Genomic DNA, 18901 nt, shown 5'->3' on the forward strand with positions numbered 1-18901 from the left:
ATTAATTGAAATAAAGTAAAACTATGGATGCCCAGTTAAATTTGAATTTCAAAAAAACAATAGAAGTAGTATCTGTAACATATACTACAAAATTATCCATAATTTATCTGAAATTCAAATTTGATTGTGCATCCTGTACTTTATCTAACAAGCCTATCAGTAGATAAATGAGAATGAGCATCTATGGGAAAACATGTGGTATTCTCATTACAGAAGTCCCAGGATTAAATGAGATGAAACTCCAAGAGTAAGATCCCAAAAAAACTAACCCAAAAGCAGGAGAGAGCTGTTTTTCTAGAGCTTCTATCTAGTTATCACTAATTAGTAACCACTGACGGGAAAGACCAAGATATACACCATTCAAATAACCTGGCCCCGCAGCAACTTGTCTTTTAATTTCCCTAAGTAACTGCAAAGAAATATAATAATGTAGAAATGAACAAACCAACTTCTTAATGGAAATCATCACCTACCAAATGCAGAAAATGAAACAACCCAACAAAAATCTAAGTACTGCTGGGGACCTTGCTGAATGGAGATAGAGTACATGACTATTCTTACAGTGAGATTATCTTTACCACTAAGGAACACAGATGCATTTACAAAACAGAAAACAAAAAAAAAAAAAACAAAGAAAACTGAACTTTGTTAACTTGTTGAGACCACTCTTACTTAAATATGTAACGGATTCACTCTCATATTGTAAATAAAATGTTAATAAATATTCATGATACTGCATAAAGATCTGGGGTATGGTAAGCTCTGAGTGTGACCTTAAATTAAAAAAAAAATAATGCATAATGTGAAGACATTTTATACTCCATATGAAAAACTCCAATTTAATTGATTAGTAACTTCAAAAATGACTAGCTTATTTGCTCATGGTAAGTAGAAGCTTCTATATACTTGGGCATAAGAAACAAGAAGCCTCAGTATGAATGTAAAAATGTTTCGGTTATAATAGAAGATCATCATTATTTATAGAGACAAGAAAAGCTGCAACTCTCCAACTTGAAGACATATATATAGATTTTTCTATAATTGATAACAGAAAATGACAGTCACTTAAAATAGTAACTTACTGTAAAATAATAAATTTGAGCTTCACTGGAAAGTGATAGGACTTGAGAGATTCTCTGAGTCTTTGCTAGCCACATTGACTGTAATAGTCCCATCTTTACCTAAGAGACTTGTGTACGGATAACTTTTCTCTGTATGTTTTCTAACACCAAAACCACTTAGATGTCCATGTTAAAAAAAAAAAAAGATATATATATGTATAGCTTAAAAGGGTAAATATTATGGGCCTTATGAGACCATAACTCTCTACATTTCACTTACAAGAGAGTAAGTTTCAAGCACTACTAAAATCAAAGATAAAGAAAAAAGGATTAGGTATAAAAAACAGAAGATGATACACTGTTCACATGATATACTGATGACACAAAGCATAAGGATTCTATGGCTACTACTGAAGAATTTTTCAAGCCATCAATGCATACTGAAAAACCAGAAAAACTCCGTAAATGCCATGTACAAGTGAAGACCTGAAAGGGTTGATGAAAAAGTGCAATTAACAAAACAGTAAGAATACAAATAGTAATGTGGATGTACACAGGGACAACAGAAAGACTACACAAACCCTATTCCAACTGCCAGAGACTTTTACTACAAAAGTGATACATACTTCTTCCTGTGTATATACTTTAGCAAGAAGAAAGTAGCACGCTCACTCCAAAATTTCAGTGAATATCACAATAAGTGTTTAAAAGATTAGTACATTAAATTAGATATAAAGACTTCTCACCACACTGATATAAATGAAAACATTGCATGATTTCTAAAATTTTGATAATGTATGCCTAAACCTCAGCAAACACTTTAAAGCTAGATTACAAACTTCATGCTACCCTTTACCCATTTACAAAACAATGACACAGTCACTTGGAATCACAAGGTGCTATTTAGGGGCACCTGGATGGCTCAGTGGGTTAAGCCTCTGCCTTTAACTTAGGTCATGATCTCAGGGTCCTGGGATCTAGTCCCTCATCAGGCTCTCAGCTCGGCAGGGAGCCTGTTTCCTCTCTCTCTGCCTGCCTCTCTGCCTACTTGTGATCTCTGTCAAATAAATAAATACAATCTTTAAAAACAACAACAACAACAACACAAGGTGCTATTTATATATTCAGTTAAATAAATAGAGATGTAAAGCTCTGAAAACTGTTTAGGGCCTGGAAATTTTATCTTAATTTCTAATGGAACCAAACAGGATCAAGCACTTCAAGTGACACTATCATAAAATAATTTTTTCCTAAAGAGGCTTTTGAAACCAGTAAGAATTTCCCCCAAAGTCCAAATATAATCACTTTCACTTAAGTACATTTTTACAAAATCTTCCTTAGCCAAAAAAAAAAAACTTTTAACTTTAAAAACCATAAATACGTAATATTTTAAATATCTAGGATTTTAAATCCTAGAAAAATCAAGTAAAAGATTAAGATAGCTAGTTATTTTTAGTATTGTAGGAAGACTTTGTCCAAGTAGTATGAAACTCTAGTTTTTACTAAGTATTTTTAAAAGTCCACTTGTTATTTAAGTATGATAAGTGACTAAAAGTGGTGAAAGCAGTAAACTTACATAATTATACAAATACATTGGTATGGCCTTTTCTCTTTGTCATATTTGAGAAACTAGTATTTTGCCTCCTAGTATGATATGAATTATTTTTATATGTACACACTCTCCTGGAACACCAGGATTATTCTCTACAAAATCATTCTATTTACTGACAGAAGAGTGTTAACACCCAAAATATATGAAAAGTAATCTGTATTTTTCAGTTACTACCAGAATTGACATAGTGACTGAAATTCTTGATACACTTCTTTAAGCCATCTCATTTCAAAAATTATTTGAGTATCCTGTGGATGTCTGTGCAAAACAGTAGTTGTGAGTCCATAGGCAAGCCACATATGTGTATCTATAGTTAAATAAGCAACCAAATATAAAAGCGGACCATGAAAGAATTTTCAAGAGAATCATATTAACACAAAACTAAATTTTAAGATATCATACCTTAACATCTAATGCAATCTTATTTTGATGAATTTAGTAATTTTAACCTAGAAGTAAAATTGCTAGATCAAATTGTTTGCCTATCTTCAACAAAATATTGCCAAACTACTACCCAAAGTACCATATACCACTTTATGTGTTGGTATGGAACAGTTTCTATTTCTCTACATCCCTGCTACCTCTTAGTATCATGAGCCTCTTTCCCCCCGCCCCGCAATCTGAGTGGTATAAAGTGGTATCTCATTGTGGTTTTAATTAGCATCTCCCTGACTACTAATTTTTTTTAAGATTTTATTTATTTATTTGACAGAGAGAGAGAGAGACAGCAAGAGAGGGAATATAAGCAGGGGGAGTGGGAGAGGGAGAAGCTGGCTTCCTGCTGAGTAGGGAGCCCAATGTGGGGCTCGATCCCAGGACTCTGGGATCATGACCTGAGCCAAAGGCAGTTGCTTAACAACTGAGTCACCCAGGTGCCCCTCCCTGACTATTTCTTGATTAAAAATCCTTTCATCTGTTCTATTATTCAGAATTCTCCAAAGAAACAAACCGATAGAAGAAAAAGTAGCAGTAAGAGAGAAGAATAAAAAGAAAAAGTAGCAGAAAGAGAAAGACAGAGTTTTGTTTTGTTTTTTATAAGGAACTGGTTCGCATAATTACAGACCTGGCAAATTCAATCTGCAAAGTTAATGGGAAGGCAGGCTGGAGATCCAGGAAGAGCCAATGCTCTATTTCAAAGGCCATCAGATAGGAGAAGCCAATGATATGGCCTGAAGGCCATCAGAAGGAGAGGCTGTAGATTAAGTCCAAGTCAGTCTGCTGTCGAATTCTTTTGGCTAGGGGTAAGGTCAGCCTTTTGTTCTATTCAGGCATTCAACCGATTAGATGAGGCCCACCCACATTAAGAGGGCCAATCTACTTCTGCCCATTTAAATATTAATTTCATCCAAAACACCCTGACAAAACCATCTACTATAATGTCTGACCAAATATCTAGGAACCCTCTGTGACCCATTCAAGTTGACCCATAACGTTAAACATTCATATCTACTTACTAGCCATTTGGGTCTCCTTTTCTAAGTGCTGCCTGTTCATGTCTTTTGCCCAATTTTCAAGTATGTGGTCTTTTGCTTAATAATTTATAGGATTTAAAAAAATAAATCATGGATAACACAGTAATTTTAATATAGAATTAAAAATCTGAAGTATAGTGTAAATTAAATGATCATACATGTATACTTTAAATGGTCCCCATATGGCAAATAATGTTGCAGCATGCATTCAGAAAAGAATGATTTAAAGAAAACCAAATTTTCCTTTGTAAATATAGTACAATGAACAATAGGTTATGTTCCTGAAGAAAACAGAAATAAAGAATGATTATGATAATTTGTTCTATGCATTCTCTTTGCTCAGAGGTGGGCAGTACTGATAATTACTAATATTTTACTGAATGCTTAGTAAATGCCAGCCAGACACTGTGCTTTATGCTATTATCCCATTCAATTTCCTCAGCATCTTATCAGAAAGGCATCATTATCATCCCTATATTATATATGTGGCTATTGTAACTAGCAGGTTAAGGATCTCAGCCCAATGGCACAACTAAATGGCTGGAAAATGAATGTCGACCTCTTTAAAAATTCATTTTAAGACATCCCTACTGGCTTCCCACTATGTATATTAGTTCTAAGAAAGGAACTCCAGGGAATAAAGAACGAGGAAAGACAACATCCTTGCTATCTTAACACAGAATCTGACAGGAGGCAGAATATAGAAAACTATATATACCATGAAATGCAGGACAGATTCCCATAGCAAAGGAGATGTATTAGAAGAGTTCTACCTCTGAGACATCAAGGGATAATCATGATTCCATAATGCCTACTTACATATGAATACATCTACAGGTTCTCAAAACCTTTCATGATCTAACCACATCTATCTTTCTAATCATTTCCTTCAGACCCTTTCATTCTTTAAAGATACCCAATGTTCTCCCATCTCTATTTATTCGAGCAACTAGTCTCGGTCAAGAAAACCTACCATGTCTATTCCTCTCTCTCTAAAATACGTCTTTAAAACAAAACAAAACAAAACAACCGGGAGTCAAGATGGCGGAGAAGTAGCAGGCTGAGACTACGTCAGCTAGCCGGAGATCAGCTAGATAGCTTATCTAAAGATTGCAAACACCTGAAAATCCATCGGCAGATCGAAGATAAGAAGAACAGCAATTCTGGAAACAGAAAAACAACCACTTTCTGAAAGGTGTTTTCTTTTTTTTTTTAAATTCTTTACTTTTTTTTTCCTTTTTTCTTTTTTTTTTTCTTTCTTCCTTTTTGAACCTCTTTTTATCCCCTTTCTCCCCCCTCAAAATTTGGGATCTCTTCTAATTTGGTTAAAGCATATTTTCCTGGGGTTGTTGCCACCCTTTTAGTATTTTACTTGCCCCTTCATATACTCTTATCTGGACAAAATGACAAGAAGGAAAAATTCACCACAAAAAAAAGAACAAGAGGCAGTACCGAAGGGTAGGGACCTAATCAATACAGACATTGGTAATATGTCAGATCTAGAGTTCAGAATGACAATTCTCAAGGTTCTAGCCGGGCTCGAAAAAGGCATGGAAGATATTAGAGAAACCCTCTCGGGAGATATAAAAGCAAATTCTGGAGAAATAAAAGAACTAAAATCTAACCAAGTTGAAATCAAAAAAGCTATTAATGAGGTGCAATAAAAAATGGAGGCTCTCACTCCTAGGATAAATGAGGCAGAAGAAAGAATTAGTGATATAGAAGACCAAATGACAGAGAATAAAGAAGCTGAGCAAAAGAGGGACAAACAGCTCCTGGACCACGAGGGGAGAATTCGAGAGATAAGTGACACCATAAGATGAAACAACATTAGAATAATTGGGATTCCAGAAGAAGAAAAAAGAGAGAGGGGAGCAGAAGGTATACTACAGAGAATTATTGGGGAGAATTTCCCCAATATGGCAAAGGGAACGAGCATCAAAATACAGGAGGTTCAGAGAACGCCCCTCAAAATCAATAAGAATAGGCCCACACCCCGTCACCTAATAGTAAAATTTACAAGTCTCAGTGACAAAGAGAAAACCCTGAAAGCAGCCCGGGAAAAGAAGTCTGTAACATACAATGGTAAAAGTATTAGATTGGCAGCTGACTTATCCACAGAGACCTGGCAGGCCAGAAAGAGCTGGCATGATATTTTCAGAGCACTAAATGAGAAAAACATGCAGCCCAGAATACTATATCCAGCTAGGCTATCATTGAAAATAGAAGGAGAGATTAAAAGCTTCCAGGACAAACAACAACTGAAAGAATTTGCAAACACCAAACCAGCTCTACAGGAAATCTTGAAAGGGGTCCTCTAAGCAAAGAGAGAGCCTACAAGTGGTAGATCAGAAAGTAACAGAGACCATATACAGTAACAGTCACCTTACAGGCAATACAATGACCCTAAATTCATATCTCTCAATAGTTACCCTGAATGTTAATGGGCTAAATGCCCCTGTCAAAAAGACACAGGGTATCAGAATGGATAAAAAAACAAAACCCATCTATATGTTGCCTCCAAGAAACTCATTTTAAGCCTGAAGACACCTCCAGATTTAAAGTGAGGGGGTGGAAAAGAATTTACCATGCTAATGGACATCAGAAGAAAGCAGGAGTGGCAATCCTTATATCAGATCAATTAGATTTTAAGCCAAAGACTATAATAAGAGATGAGGAAGGACACTATATCATACTCAAAGGGTCTTTCCAACAAGAAGATCTAACAATTTTAAATATCTATGCCCCCAACGTGGAAGCAGCAAACTATATAAACCAATTAATAACAAAATCAAAGAAACACATCAACAATAATACAATAATAGTAGGGGACTTTAACACTCCCCTCATTGAAATGGACAGATCATCCAAGCAAAAGATCAGCAAGGAAATAAAGGCCTTAAATGACACACTGGACCAGATGGACATCACAGATATATTCAGAACATTTCATCCCAAAGCAACAGAATACACATTCTTCTCTAGTGCACATGGAACATTCTCCAGAATAGATCACATCCTCGGTCCTAAATCAGGACTCAACCAGTATCAAAAGATTGGGATCATTCCCTGCATATTTTCAGACCACAATGCTCTGAAGCTAGAACTCTACCACAAGAGGAAGTTTGAAAAGAACCCAAATACATGGAGACTAAACAGCATCCTTCTAAAGAATGAATGGGTCAACCGGGAAATTAAAGAAGAATTGAAAAAAATCATGGAAACAAATGATAATGAAAATACAACGGTTCAAAATCTGTGGGACACAACAAAGGCAGTCCTGAGAGGAAAATATATAGCGGTACAAGCCTTTCTCAAGAAACAAGAAAGGTCTCAGGTACACAACCTAACCCTGCACCTAAAGGAGCTGGAGAAAGAACAAGAAAGAAACCCTAAGCCCAGCAGGAGAAGAGAAATCATAAAGATCAGAGTAGAAATCAATGAAACAGAAACCAAAAAAAACAACAGAACAAATCAACAAAACTAGGAGCTGGTTCTTTGAAAGAATTAATAAAATTGATAAACCCCTGGCCCGACTTATCAAAAACAAAAGAGAAAGGACCCAAATAAATAAAATCATGAATGAAAGAGGAGAGATCACAACTAACACCAAAGAAATACAAACTATTATAAGAACATACTATGAGCAACTCTACGGCAATAAATTTGACAATCTGGAAGAAATGGATGCATTCCTAGAAACATGTAAACTACCACAACTGAACCAGGAAGAAATAGAAAGCCTGAACAGACCCATAACCAGTAAGGAGATTGAAACAGTCATTAAAAATCTCCAAACAAACAAAAGCCCAGGGCCAGACGGCTTCCCAGGGGAATTCTACCAAACATTTAAAGAAGAACTAATTCCTATTCTCCTGAAACTGTTCCCAAAGATAGAAATGGAAGGAAAACTTTCAGACTCATTTTATGAGGCCAGCATCACCTTGAGCCCAAAACCAGACAAGGACCCCATCAAAAAAGAGAGCTATATCCTTGATGAACACAGATGCGAAAATACTCAACAAAATACTAGCCAATAGGATTCAACAGTACATTAAAAAGATTATTCACCACGACCAAGTGGGATTTATTCCAGGGCTGCAAGGTTGGTTCAACATCCGCAAATCAGTCAATGTGATACAACACATCAATAAAAGAAAGAACAAGAACCATATGATACTCTCAATAGATGCTGAAAAAGCATTTGACAAAGTACAGCATCGCTTCCTGATCAAAACTCTTCAAAGTGTAGGGATAGAGGGCACATACCTCAATATCATCAAAGCCATCTATAAAAAACCCACCGCAAATATCATTCTCAATGGAGAAAAACTGAAAGCTTTTCCGCTAAGGTCAGGAACACGGCAGGATGTCCATTATTACCACTGCTATTCAACATAGTACTAGAGGTCCTAGCCTCAGCAATCAGACAACAAAAGGAAATTAAAGGCATCCAAATCGGCAAAGAAGAAGTCAAATTATCACTCTTCGCAGATGATATGATACTATATGTGGAATACCCAAAAGACTCCACTCCAAAACTGCTAAAACTTATACAGGAATTCAGTAAAGTGTCAGGATATAAAATCAATGCACAGAAATCAGTTGCATTTCTCTACACCAACAGCAAGACAGAAGAAAGGGAAATTAAGGAGTCCATCCTATTTACAATTGCACCCAAAACCATACGATACCTAGGAATAAACCTAACCAAAGAGGCACAGAATCTACACTCAGAAAACTATAAAGTACTCATGAAAGAAATTGAGGAAGACACAAAGAAATGGAAAAATGTTCCATGCTCCTGGACTGGAAGAATAAATATTGTGAAAATGTCTATGCTACCTAAAGCAATCTACACATTTAATGCTATTCCTATGAAAGTGCCATCCATCTTTTTCAAAGAAATGGAACAAATAATGCTAAAATTTATATGGAACCAGAAAAGACCTCAAATAGCCAAAGGGATATTGAAAAAGAAAGCCAAAGTTGGTGGCATCACAATTCCGGACTTCAAGCTCTATTACAAAGCTGTCATCATCAAGACAGCATGGTACTGGCACAAAAACAGACACATAGATCAGTGGAACAGAATAGAGAGCCCAGAAATAGACCCTCAACTCTATGGTCAACTAATCTTCGACAAAGCAGGAAAGAATGTCCAATGGAAAAAAGACAGCCTCTTCAATAAAAGGTGCTGGGAAAATTGGACAGCCACATGCAGAAAAATGAAATTGGACCATTTCCTTACACCACACAATAAATAGACTCAAAATGGATGAAGGACCTCAATGTGCGAAAGGAATCCATCAAAATCCTTGAGGAGAACACAGGCAGCAACCTCTTCGACCTTAGCCGCAGCAACATCTTCCTAGGAACAATGCCAAAGGCAAGGGAAGCAAGGGCAAAAATGAACTATTGGGATTTCATCAAGATCAAAAGCTTTTGCACAGCAAAGGAAACCGTTAACAAAATCAAAAGACAACTGACAGAATGGGAGAAGATATTTGCAAACGACATATCAGATAAAGGACTAGTGTCCAGAATCTATAAAGAACTTAGCAAACTCAACACCCAAAGAACAAATAATCCAATCAAGAAATGGGCAGAGGACATGAACAGACATTTCTGCAAAGAAGACATCCAGATGGCCAACAGACACATGAAAAAGTGTTCCATATCACTCGGCATCAGGGAAATACAAATCAAAACCACAATGAGATATCACCTCACACCAGTCAGAATGGCTAAAATCAACAAGTCAGGAAATGACAGATGCTGGCGAGGATGCGGAGAAAGGGGAACCCTACTACACTGTTGGTGGGAATGCAAGCTGGTGCAACCTCTCTGGAAAACAGCATGGAGGTTCCTCAAAATGTTGAAAATAGAACTGCCCTATGACCCAGCAATTGCACTACTGGGTATTTACCCTAAAGATACAAACGTAGTGATCCAAAGGGGCACGTGTACCTGAATGTTTATAGCAGCAATGTCCACAATAGCCAAACTATGGCAAGAACCTAGATGTCCATCAACAGATGAATGGATCAAGAAGATGTGGTATATATACACAATGGAATACTATGCAGCCATCAAAAGAAATGAAATCTTGCCATTTGTGACAACATGGATGGAACTAGAGCGTATCATGCTTAGCGAAATAAGTCAAGCGGAGAAAGACAACTATCATATGATCTCCCTGATATGAGGAAGTGGTGATGCAACATGGTGGCTTAAGTGGGTAAAAGAAGAATCAATGAAACAAGATGGGATTGGGAGGGAGACAAACCATAAGTGACTCTTAATCTCTCAAAACAAACTTAGGGTTGCTGGGGGGAGGGGGTTTGGGAGAAGGGGGTGGGATTATGGACATTGGGGAGGGTATGTGCTTTGGTGAGAGCTGTGAAGTGTGTAAACCTGATGATTCACAGACCTGTACCCTTGGGGATAAAAATATATGTTTATAAAAAATAAAAAATTATATAAAAAAAATAAGAATAAAAAAAAATGGTGCAACTCTAAAAAAAAAAAAAAACAACCACTCTTCTATTCTCATGATCTGGCAAATAACAGTAAATATTATTGACCAAGTAACTATCAGACCCGATCCCACTAATCACTTCCCAAAGTTACCTCATTGGCTCCTTTCTCTCCGATATGTTCCCTAACTCCATTTCATTCTGCCAGTTAAATGAGCAAATTCAGAAACTAGATCATATAAAATTCAATCCCGTATTTCTACTTCTAATAAGGAAAAAGTGAACAAAACAGGTTTTCTGTCTTCCAAGGGATTCAAAAGGCAAGAACAGCCGAAGAAAGAAAAGCACCCTCTCGGATAATGCACTAGCATCACACTTCTTTCAACTACCGTGCTTTACTATTCCTGCAAAAGGAAATTTCCATAATCTACTTTTGTTGACACCAGTGATAGAGTCACATTTTCTAGGCTCAAATTGAGGAAACGCCTTTATTAACTCTCTGACCTTAGGTAAGCTGGATAAACTTTGTCTCTCAGTTTCCTCAAAGTAAAATGAGAAATATCTATTTCACAGGTTTTGTGAAGATTAAACAAACAAACCTAAGAACTCATAAAAATACTGGGCACATACATAGTAAGCACTCAACAATACTAGCTATTATTTTTATTACTATCACCATCACACTGCTGTGATGGTGAAGTTTACACAATTAGGTTATTAGAATGAGAGCAAAGACAGAAGGGTACTTATAGTTCAAAAACACAAAACCTTCAAATATCCCCTAAGATTTGTCCTCTACCTTATACACTGCAATTAGATTTCACATAATATTTTCTCAATTTGTTTATTGAGAAAGGAAAGAAGGAAGCAGAAATTGGAGAAAGCAGGGACTGCACAAGTGTAACATACATTCAACTTAGAAAATATGTGTTGAATCCTCCCGTTTGCTAGCAACCAGTCATTTAGAAGTGATCAAGACAGTCCAAGTCTCTGTCTTCAGAAAATTTACATTCTAGGGGAAGGCAAACAATAAACTAAGCGTAAAAAAAAACAAAATTTACATGTCAAGTAGTGGTATATATTATGAAGAAATGTAAAGAGGATAAGGGGACAGAGAATGGTGGGCCATGATGGAGAGCTTATTTGAGAACTGGGAGCTTATTTGTCAACGTGTAGTCTTGAGAGGCCCTGAAAAGGTAGTGGCATTTGAATAAAGTGAGGGAACAAGCCACCAGATCACCTGGGGGCAGAGCTTGCTGGGAACAGGAATTGCAGAAACCCTAAAATGGGAAATAGGTAGGAGTTTTGGAGGGACAAAGAAAAAGGGGGTGTGAATGGAGAGAAATGGAGGTGGGGGCAGCAGGGGACAGGCTCTTTATATCCTTTTAGGCCATGAAAAGACTCTGGTTTATACTTTGAATGACATGGAAAAGCATGGGAGGGGTTGGGCATGGGAGTGTGAGATGGTATGATAGAGACCACATTACATGTCTCAAGTGAGGAAAAACACTTGACCACCTGGGTCATCCACTCAAGACCTTCTTCAGAAAAGAGGCTTTCCTCAGAAAGTTAAGAATAAAAGATCAGTACTAGAAGTAATATCAAGACTATGGTACACTAGAAGGAGGAAGATAAAGCAAAAAGGAGCAGTATAGAAAAAGTATAGCAAAGGATAGAAAACCAAGTCACACAAAAGGGCATCTAGACAGACGCTAGATGTCCTCGGGACGCTTCCAGTATTTTTGGAGAAATGAAATACCTACAATCAATCAAAATCAACCAATCAAATTAGAGAGCCATGTAAGAAAATATAACACTAAATGTAATTTGATTTTATTTTGTATGAATTCAATGTCTTCAGTTGTTTCTGGGTAAATGACAGCTACTGACTACTGAAGGTCATGAGCTCCTAGCCCAGTGTCTGTATATCAAGTCCTAATAAGAGACAATGGTAGGGGATGATGAACATGTGAATGAGCTGGGAAAAGAAAACATTGGCCCAACTCACACAATCTCTGCTTTGTGAGGCACAAAGCCAAAGCAAAATCTAAGTCTCTTTTTTCACTGATTAAAAATATGGACCTTCCTCAAAACTGTTACAGTTAGAAACTGCTAGTGGTAAGACAGCATCAGATAAATTTATTAATACAATCAGTATAGAATAGATTTTGTGAGTTGTCTGGTATGTCCACAGGCCTTTAGTGGTTATCAGCCCTCTCAGCTATGGATGTGAATTACAACAGAATGCAAGTTTAGTCAGCTCTAACAAGTCTTCTGGATTTTGGTTTTATGTAGTATATGCTTCCATCATTGTACTTTTGTTTCTCGAACAATTTATAAAGCAGACAAATCTGTAAATCTAGAAACTCAGTGTCTGTCTACAGATCTAGATATATCACACACTCTTCCATTTTATCTCATAGTGAGATAAAATGATACTTCTTAAAATATAAGGTGATATCACCTCTTACCTAAGTAACCAAGATCAACAACAACCATAGTTCCTGAAATGTGTGGTGAGGTTTTCTACAGCAATGGCAAAGAGAAGTAGACAGGAGAATTAGTGTACATAAATTCCTCCCTAAAGAAATGTCAAATGACCCCCTAATTCCAGAACTAGTACAACTGAACAAAATTAAATAACTTACATTTAGAAATTTTCCATCCTTCAAGATACAAAAGCATTATTTCTAACACATTAGGGGAAGAAAATGAATCGCAGATTCAAAAATCTTAAACTACTAAAAAAAAATACCCATATTCTCTTTATTAGTAGAAACCAGTCTGAAACATAAAAAAATGCCTCTTGGGATGTCAAGCATGTCTCCTATTTCAATCTTATTAAACGTATATGGATATAGGTCAATGGATAAGGCAAATTTAAACTAGAACAGAAAATCTGATTCAGTTCAAATTAACATCTTCTTTTACCTATTCCTTCTGGCAGTACTTGGAAAATCTGTAGCAACAAACTATCACTTCATTATCTTCCCACAAGATACTGGTTTTCTCTAACACTTCACAATGCCTCTGAGATAGCATATCTGACATAACACCTCCACTTCTCTCCAGAATTTAACAAGATAAAGACAAGACAGTAAGAGAGTAGACAATGTTGGTGTTACAAATGCAAGAATCCCACCTGCCATGAACCTTCAAATTAAATATGGACTTTAAACCATTTTAACTGTTTTTCCATAAAGGTATCTGATATGTTCTGCGTTCCTGTTTCCCTTTAAAGTATTTAAAACATTGCAGGGCCATTCATTAGTGTTAACTGATGGCAATCATTAACTAATGGTAGGAAGACTTGTCCCATTTAAACTAAAATATGACTGAAACACTGTATGGTGATTCAAAGGACCCAGGATGGTTGTTTTAATGATGTTTCTTTAATTAAATAAAGCTGAGTTATCATATGTGGTCTTTTAATGCTATTCCTTTTTTTTTTCTTTCCTTTTTAACCTAGATAGGATCCCTCAAAGAGAAAGTAAAATGGTAAGCTCTCAATTCATCTAACTACTAAATATCAAACTTCCCTGATTATGTAAAAATATAAAGTTTAAACTTTGTTCTGTGATACTATTAAAATGTAGATGTCATTGATTAGTTTCACCTACTTTGTAGTAATACCTGGAACACAAGTGTGATGACCTACATTCGAAAACAGGCAGGATTTTCAGGGCTGTACCACAAATGAGATCTACAGATAGGAAAGTTCACCTATTTCCCATCAAATCCCTTCTCTAAGCCATCTCCCAAAGGGTTTACCCCAGTGCTTTTCAGCATCTGTGTGCTTCAGTACAAGCATTCAGAGGGCAGGAATCAGGCCCAGACAATGTGCTCTCATGGCCCCTAACACAGCTCCATATGCACGTGATGTTTATTAAACCAAGCTGAAAGGCATTTGACAATACAATTACTGAAAAATTCAATGCTCACCCAGCATATGAAATCTTGTGCCTTGTACCTTCTGATTTCAGCAATGCCATGTGTGCTGTGATAGTTAAGGACCTGTCAATGTTTCCATTATAAACTCTGGTTTTCAGAGGTTTGTATCTTGGCCTATAAAAATAGATTCCGGTCTGTAACTTGGCATGGAAAGCACTGGTATCAGCCCAAGAGAACATTTTTTGTTCCAAAGATTAAAATAAAAATCTGTTTAGTAGTTTTAAGTTAAGAGAGTGTTAAAAAGGGGGAAGGGGAGGGTGGGTGGAGTATAGAATGTTTTTAAAAACACACAAAAAAACCAATGTTCTATGTCTCACTACTGCTTCATTTTAAATTTTGAAATGATTAACACAATATAAACCAATGATACTGCGTAAATGAAAAACCTAAAAAGAGTTTTAATTAAAAACATTATGGCGGTTACAAAAAAAAATCATAAATTTTTAAACAACTACATATGTAGTATCTCAAATAATCCCCACATTTAAAGATTGTCCAAGTACTCACTGACAGTAAACCAAAACTATTTCAAAGACATGTTTTTTCCAGATATGTAAAAATTACTTTTTAATGAATCACTAAATGTAGATTTACTTCAGATTAGTGGAGACAATCTTCAATCCTATCTTCAATTTATGTATCAAGAAGTTTCTAAAATATATTATAACTTAATGTAAGAAACTCTGAAGTAATCTTTATATAGTTTGTTCAAGATACTACTTTAAGTTTTGTTATTTCTTTTTAGCTTAACATAGATGTTTTCTTCAAAAATATAAAACTAGTATATAATTCTGGTGTACCTTCAAATAAACACATTTTGAAAGAGTAATTTGTATCTACTAAAGGGGGTATAACCTGGTGTAATCTCCTTGGAGGATGATTTGGAAATAGCTATCAAAATTATGATATACTCTTTAACCTTGTAATTACATTCTTAGGAAATTATACTACAAATATACCTGCACATATGAAATAATATAGATATAACTTTTATATATGCATGTGAATTTTTAAGTGTGAATCTTCTAAAAAAAATTCTGTACTCCACTCACAAGAATATTTCTCACAGAATTTTTAAAATAATAAACAGTTGAAACAAACCTAAATGTCCATCAACTGGGCACTTGTTAAATGAGTTATATTGTATAGGCATACAATGGTATTACCAAACAGCTATTTAAAAAGAGGAAAGAAGAAAAAGACAAAAGAATAACACATTAATACAGAAAGTCTAAGTTACAATGATAACTGAAAATAGCAAGGTCCTATGTTACCACCTGTAGAGGCAGAAAAAAGAGTGAAGAAGAATATATACAAACATATATATACATGTATGCTTACATAGAGAGAGATAGAGAGAATATATATATGCAGAGAAAGAGAGAAAGAGCTTTATCTCTTTGTGTTTACATGCATAAAACATTTCTAGAAAGATAGACAATAAACCAACAATAAAAATTAATGGTTTCCCATAAAAATAATGTAATAACTTTGGGTACCATTCCTAATCAAAGTCTCAGTAGCAGATAATATAACCAAAAGAATACTAGAAAGAAAAATACATACAACTCTAAGCTTCTATAATTACTGAAAACAATAAAATTAGGTACTGTACAGTGTACTTATATTCACACAATATATAAGTGGTTCTTATTAAAATACAGATTTTGGACTCCACCCTTAGAATTTCTGAGCCACAGGTCTGGAACAGAGCCTAAGAATTTGCTTTTTTTTAAAGAGTCCCCAGGTAAGGCTGCATTGCTGATCCAGAGACCACACTTGGAGAACATATGCTCTAGATAAATGATTACCTGTTCATAAATTGTACATAAAAACCCACTTACTATAACATTATAAATGTAATTTCATTATTACCCATAATACTTAGATAATGCTTATTTTCCTAAAATTTAAGAAGTCTGAGTAATAGGGGTAGATAATGCTTTAAATTATTCTAAACAAGGTAAAATAAAGTGGAAGAGAAGACAAGGAAGTTAGTTCTATTGTACTTTGTACAGCTTCCCATCTCCTCCTTCTGCCACTAGATGGAAACCAGTACAATGGTTAGCTGTCAAACAGCAGATATAAACTGAAAAACAGTAAAACTGAGGTGAAACTTATGTTACATGGTATTAATTAGGAAGGGACATATAGCTGGGCATCCCATACAGACATTAACTGTACAATGACCATCTGTACTTTTCAACAGATTGTATATGTCATCAGCCAGTGACCTATCAACCATATCAACTTCAAAGAGACTTATCACTGGTTGAATTATGATGCCCCAAAATTCTTAAGTTTAAATCCTAACCCCCAGTACCTCAGAGTATGACCTTATTTGGAGACAGAGCCTTAAGGAAGAAATGAAGTGGAAGTGATGTCATGAAGGTGGGCCCTCACACACTGTGACTGTTTTCTTATTTATAAGGGGTAACACAAGCAGTCATTTAGACACCCAGAGGGAAGATGATTTGAAGACGCAGGGAGAAGACAGCCATCTACAAGCCAAAGACAGGGGCCTAAAGCGATCCTTCCTCTGCAGCCTGCAGAAAGAACTCAACTTGCCAACACCCTGACCTCAGCCTTTTCACCTCTAAAAGAGTGAGACAATACATTTCTGTTATTTCTGCCACTAAGTTCATGATACTTTGCTATGACAATCCTAGCAAATCAAGACAGGAGCTTTCTCTTGTATTTACTCTCTTCCCTTTAAAAGATTGAATGACTACTATAAGTAATGTAATGTGTCAAGTGCTGAGACCACAAAATTGAATAATTAGCCTTCAAGGAGCTTACAGTCTAATAGTTCATTACTTACAGCATATTCATTTAGCCATTAATAAGATTTCAGCCATTTTCCTCAAGATTTTGGTGCTTGATCAATGGGTCTTCAACAAAAAGTAAAAGACACCAACACTGTCAGTTCTACTTCACTTCTACTGCCACCATTCCAATTAGAGCATTCCTGCTGCCTAGTCCTCAGTGTAAACTTTTCTGACTGGTCTCTTCCCCTCTCTCTCCAACCTATCACATGCATGCATTCCTGGCATCCCCCTTCCTGAGAGCACCCTTCATGTAAATTTCCTCATTAAAGTGTTTCAATAAATAAGGAACATTCACTTTTTCCCAATTCAAGTTACAGTCAGTATTTCCCAACAGATGTACATAACTTCAAACAAATTACTTAAAACCACTGATGTAGTTTGCACCTTGAAAACTGAAATGTCTTTAAGAGAAGCAATTATTTATAATGAACAGGAGTAGCATTACCATAAAGTATTTAATACACCTATAGGTAACTATACCCCCCTTAAATAACTCTAAGTCCAGCACAGGACTAATGACCTTATTTATTAAGTAGTAAGGGTACAAACTGAAAGCTGTTCTTCATCTGTGAATGCCTCATAAATACCCATAACTATCACAGAAATCCTAGCTCTAGATTCCAAAACTTGTATATAACGTTCTCATGGGCAGCTTATTATCTTACACAACTTCATTCTATATTGCACTTACAAATATGGCCTCAATTACAAATGAAAACTTTAACTTTGAATTTCTTGCCATTTCATTATCAAATGTCTCAACTACTGAATTAACATTTTTATAGAGTTACCCCATTTGTTTTATTTTGATAAAACTAACTATTCAAATCCCAGGGGGAAAAAATTGTTAGCACTAAATTTTCTATAGAATTTCTCATCCCTTTCTTCCTCAACAGAGTTCCATTATGTGATTTAGGAAGCCAACTAGGCTGCTGATATTCCTCCGTTACCTTACAAGTAAATAAATTTTACACCTACAAAAATTATTAGAAAAATTGCAAAATAATATTTCTTGGCCTCTTTATACACAATATTCTAGTGTTGCTATTTCTTTTAGGTCCCAGAGAGAACTTCTCTTATTAGTCCTACAATTAAATGATTCAGCAACCAGCCACACTATCTTTGCCTTTTAACAGTTCCAATCAGTAGCAGATCTAGGTGTAATCAACAGCAGCAGGGGGCTTTAGGAAGCAAAACAAAACAAAAACAGTAGGAATCTTTACTAGAATACAGTAATTGATACAAGGGAACATTATAGGCTATTTTAATCCAAGTTAATCTAAGATATTAGAGTCTGATTTTATAATCAGAAGTGAAATGAGCAGGACAACTTCTGAATATCTGAAAACAGAACAAATGTCAAACAGTTAATAAGGTTAAAATGAAAGAGGGCTGTTTTCAAATGAATCTTCTCAGTCTCAGAAGGGTCATTACTTCTGTTTTGGTTATTTAGCACCCATTTAGCTGATAAATTAAAGCCCTCCTTACCTCCTACTGC

General features: G+C 35.7%; 1 protein-coding gene across 15 annotated transcripts in view; it reads right to left on the minus strand.

Moving 5' to 3' along the window:
- TBC1D5 (TBC1 domain family member 5) overlaps positions 1-18901 on the minus strand; it is a 546098-nt gene that overhangs the window by 348399 nt on the left and 178798 nt on the right. For 2 of the 15 annotated variants that reach the window (XM_082684976.1, XM_082684975.1), the window contains one exon: positions 14567-14689. The exons of the other annotated variants lie outside the window; for them this stretch is intronic. In XM_082684976.1, coding sequence (XP_082541102.1) covers positions 14567-14573 — 7 coding nt within the window. In that variant the 5' untranslated portion in view covers positions 14574-14689. The remainder of the gene's footprint in view (positions 1-14566; positions 14690-18901) is intronic. 15 annotated transcript variants of the gene reach the window in all.

This window comes from Mustela nivalis (genome assembly GCF_964662115.1).
Source record: "Mustela nivalis genome assembly, chromosome: 1".
Classification (NCBI taxonomy): domain Eukaryota; kingdom Metazoa; phylum Chordata; class Mammalia; order Carnivora; family Mustelidae; genus Mustela; species Mustela nivalis.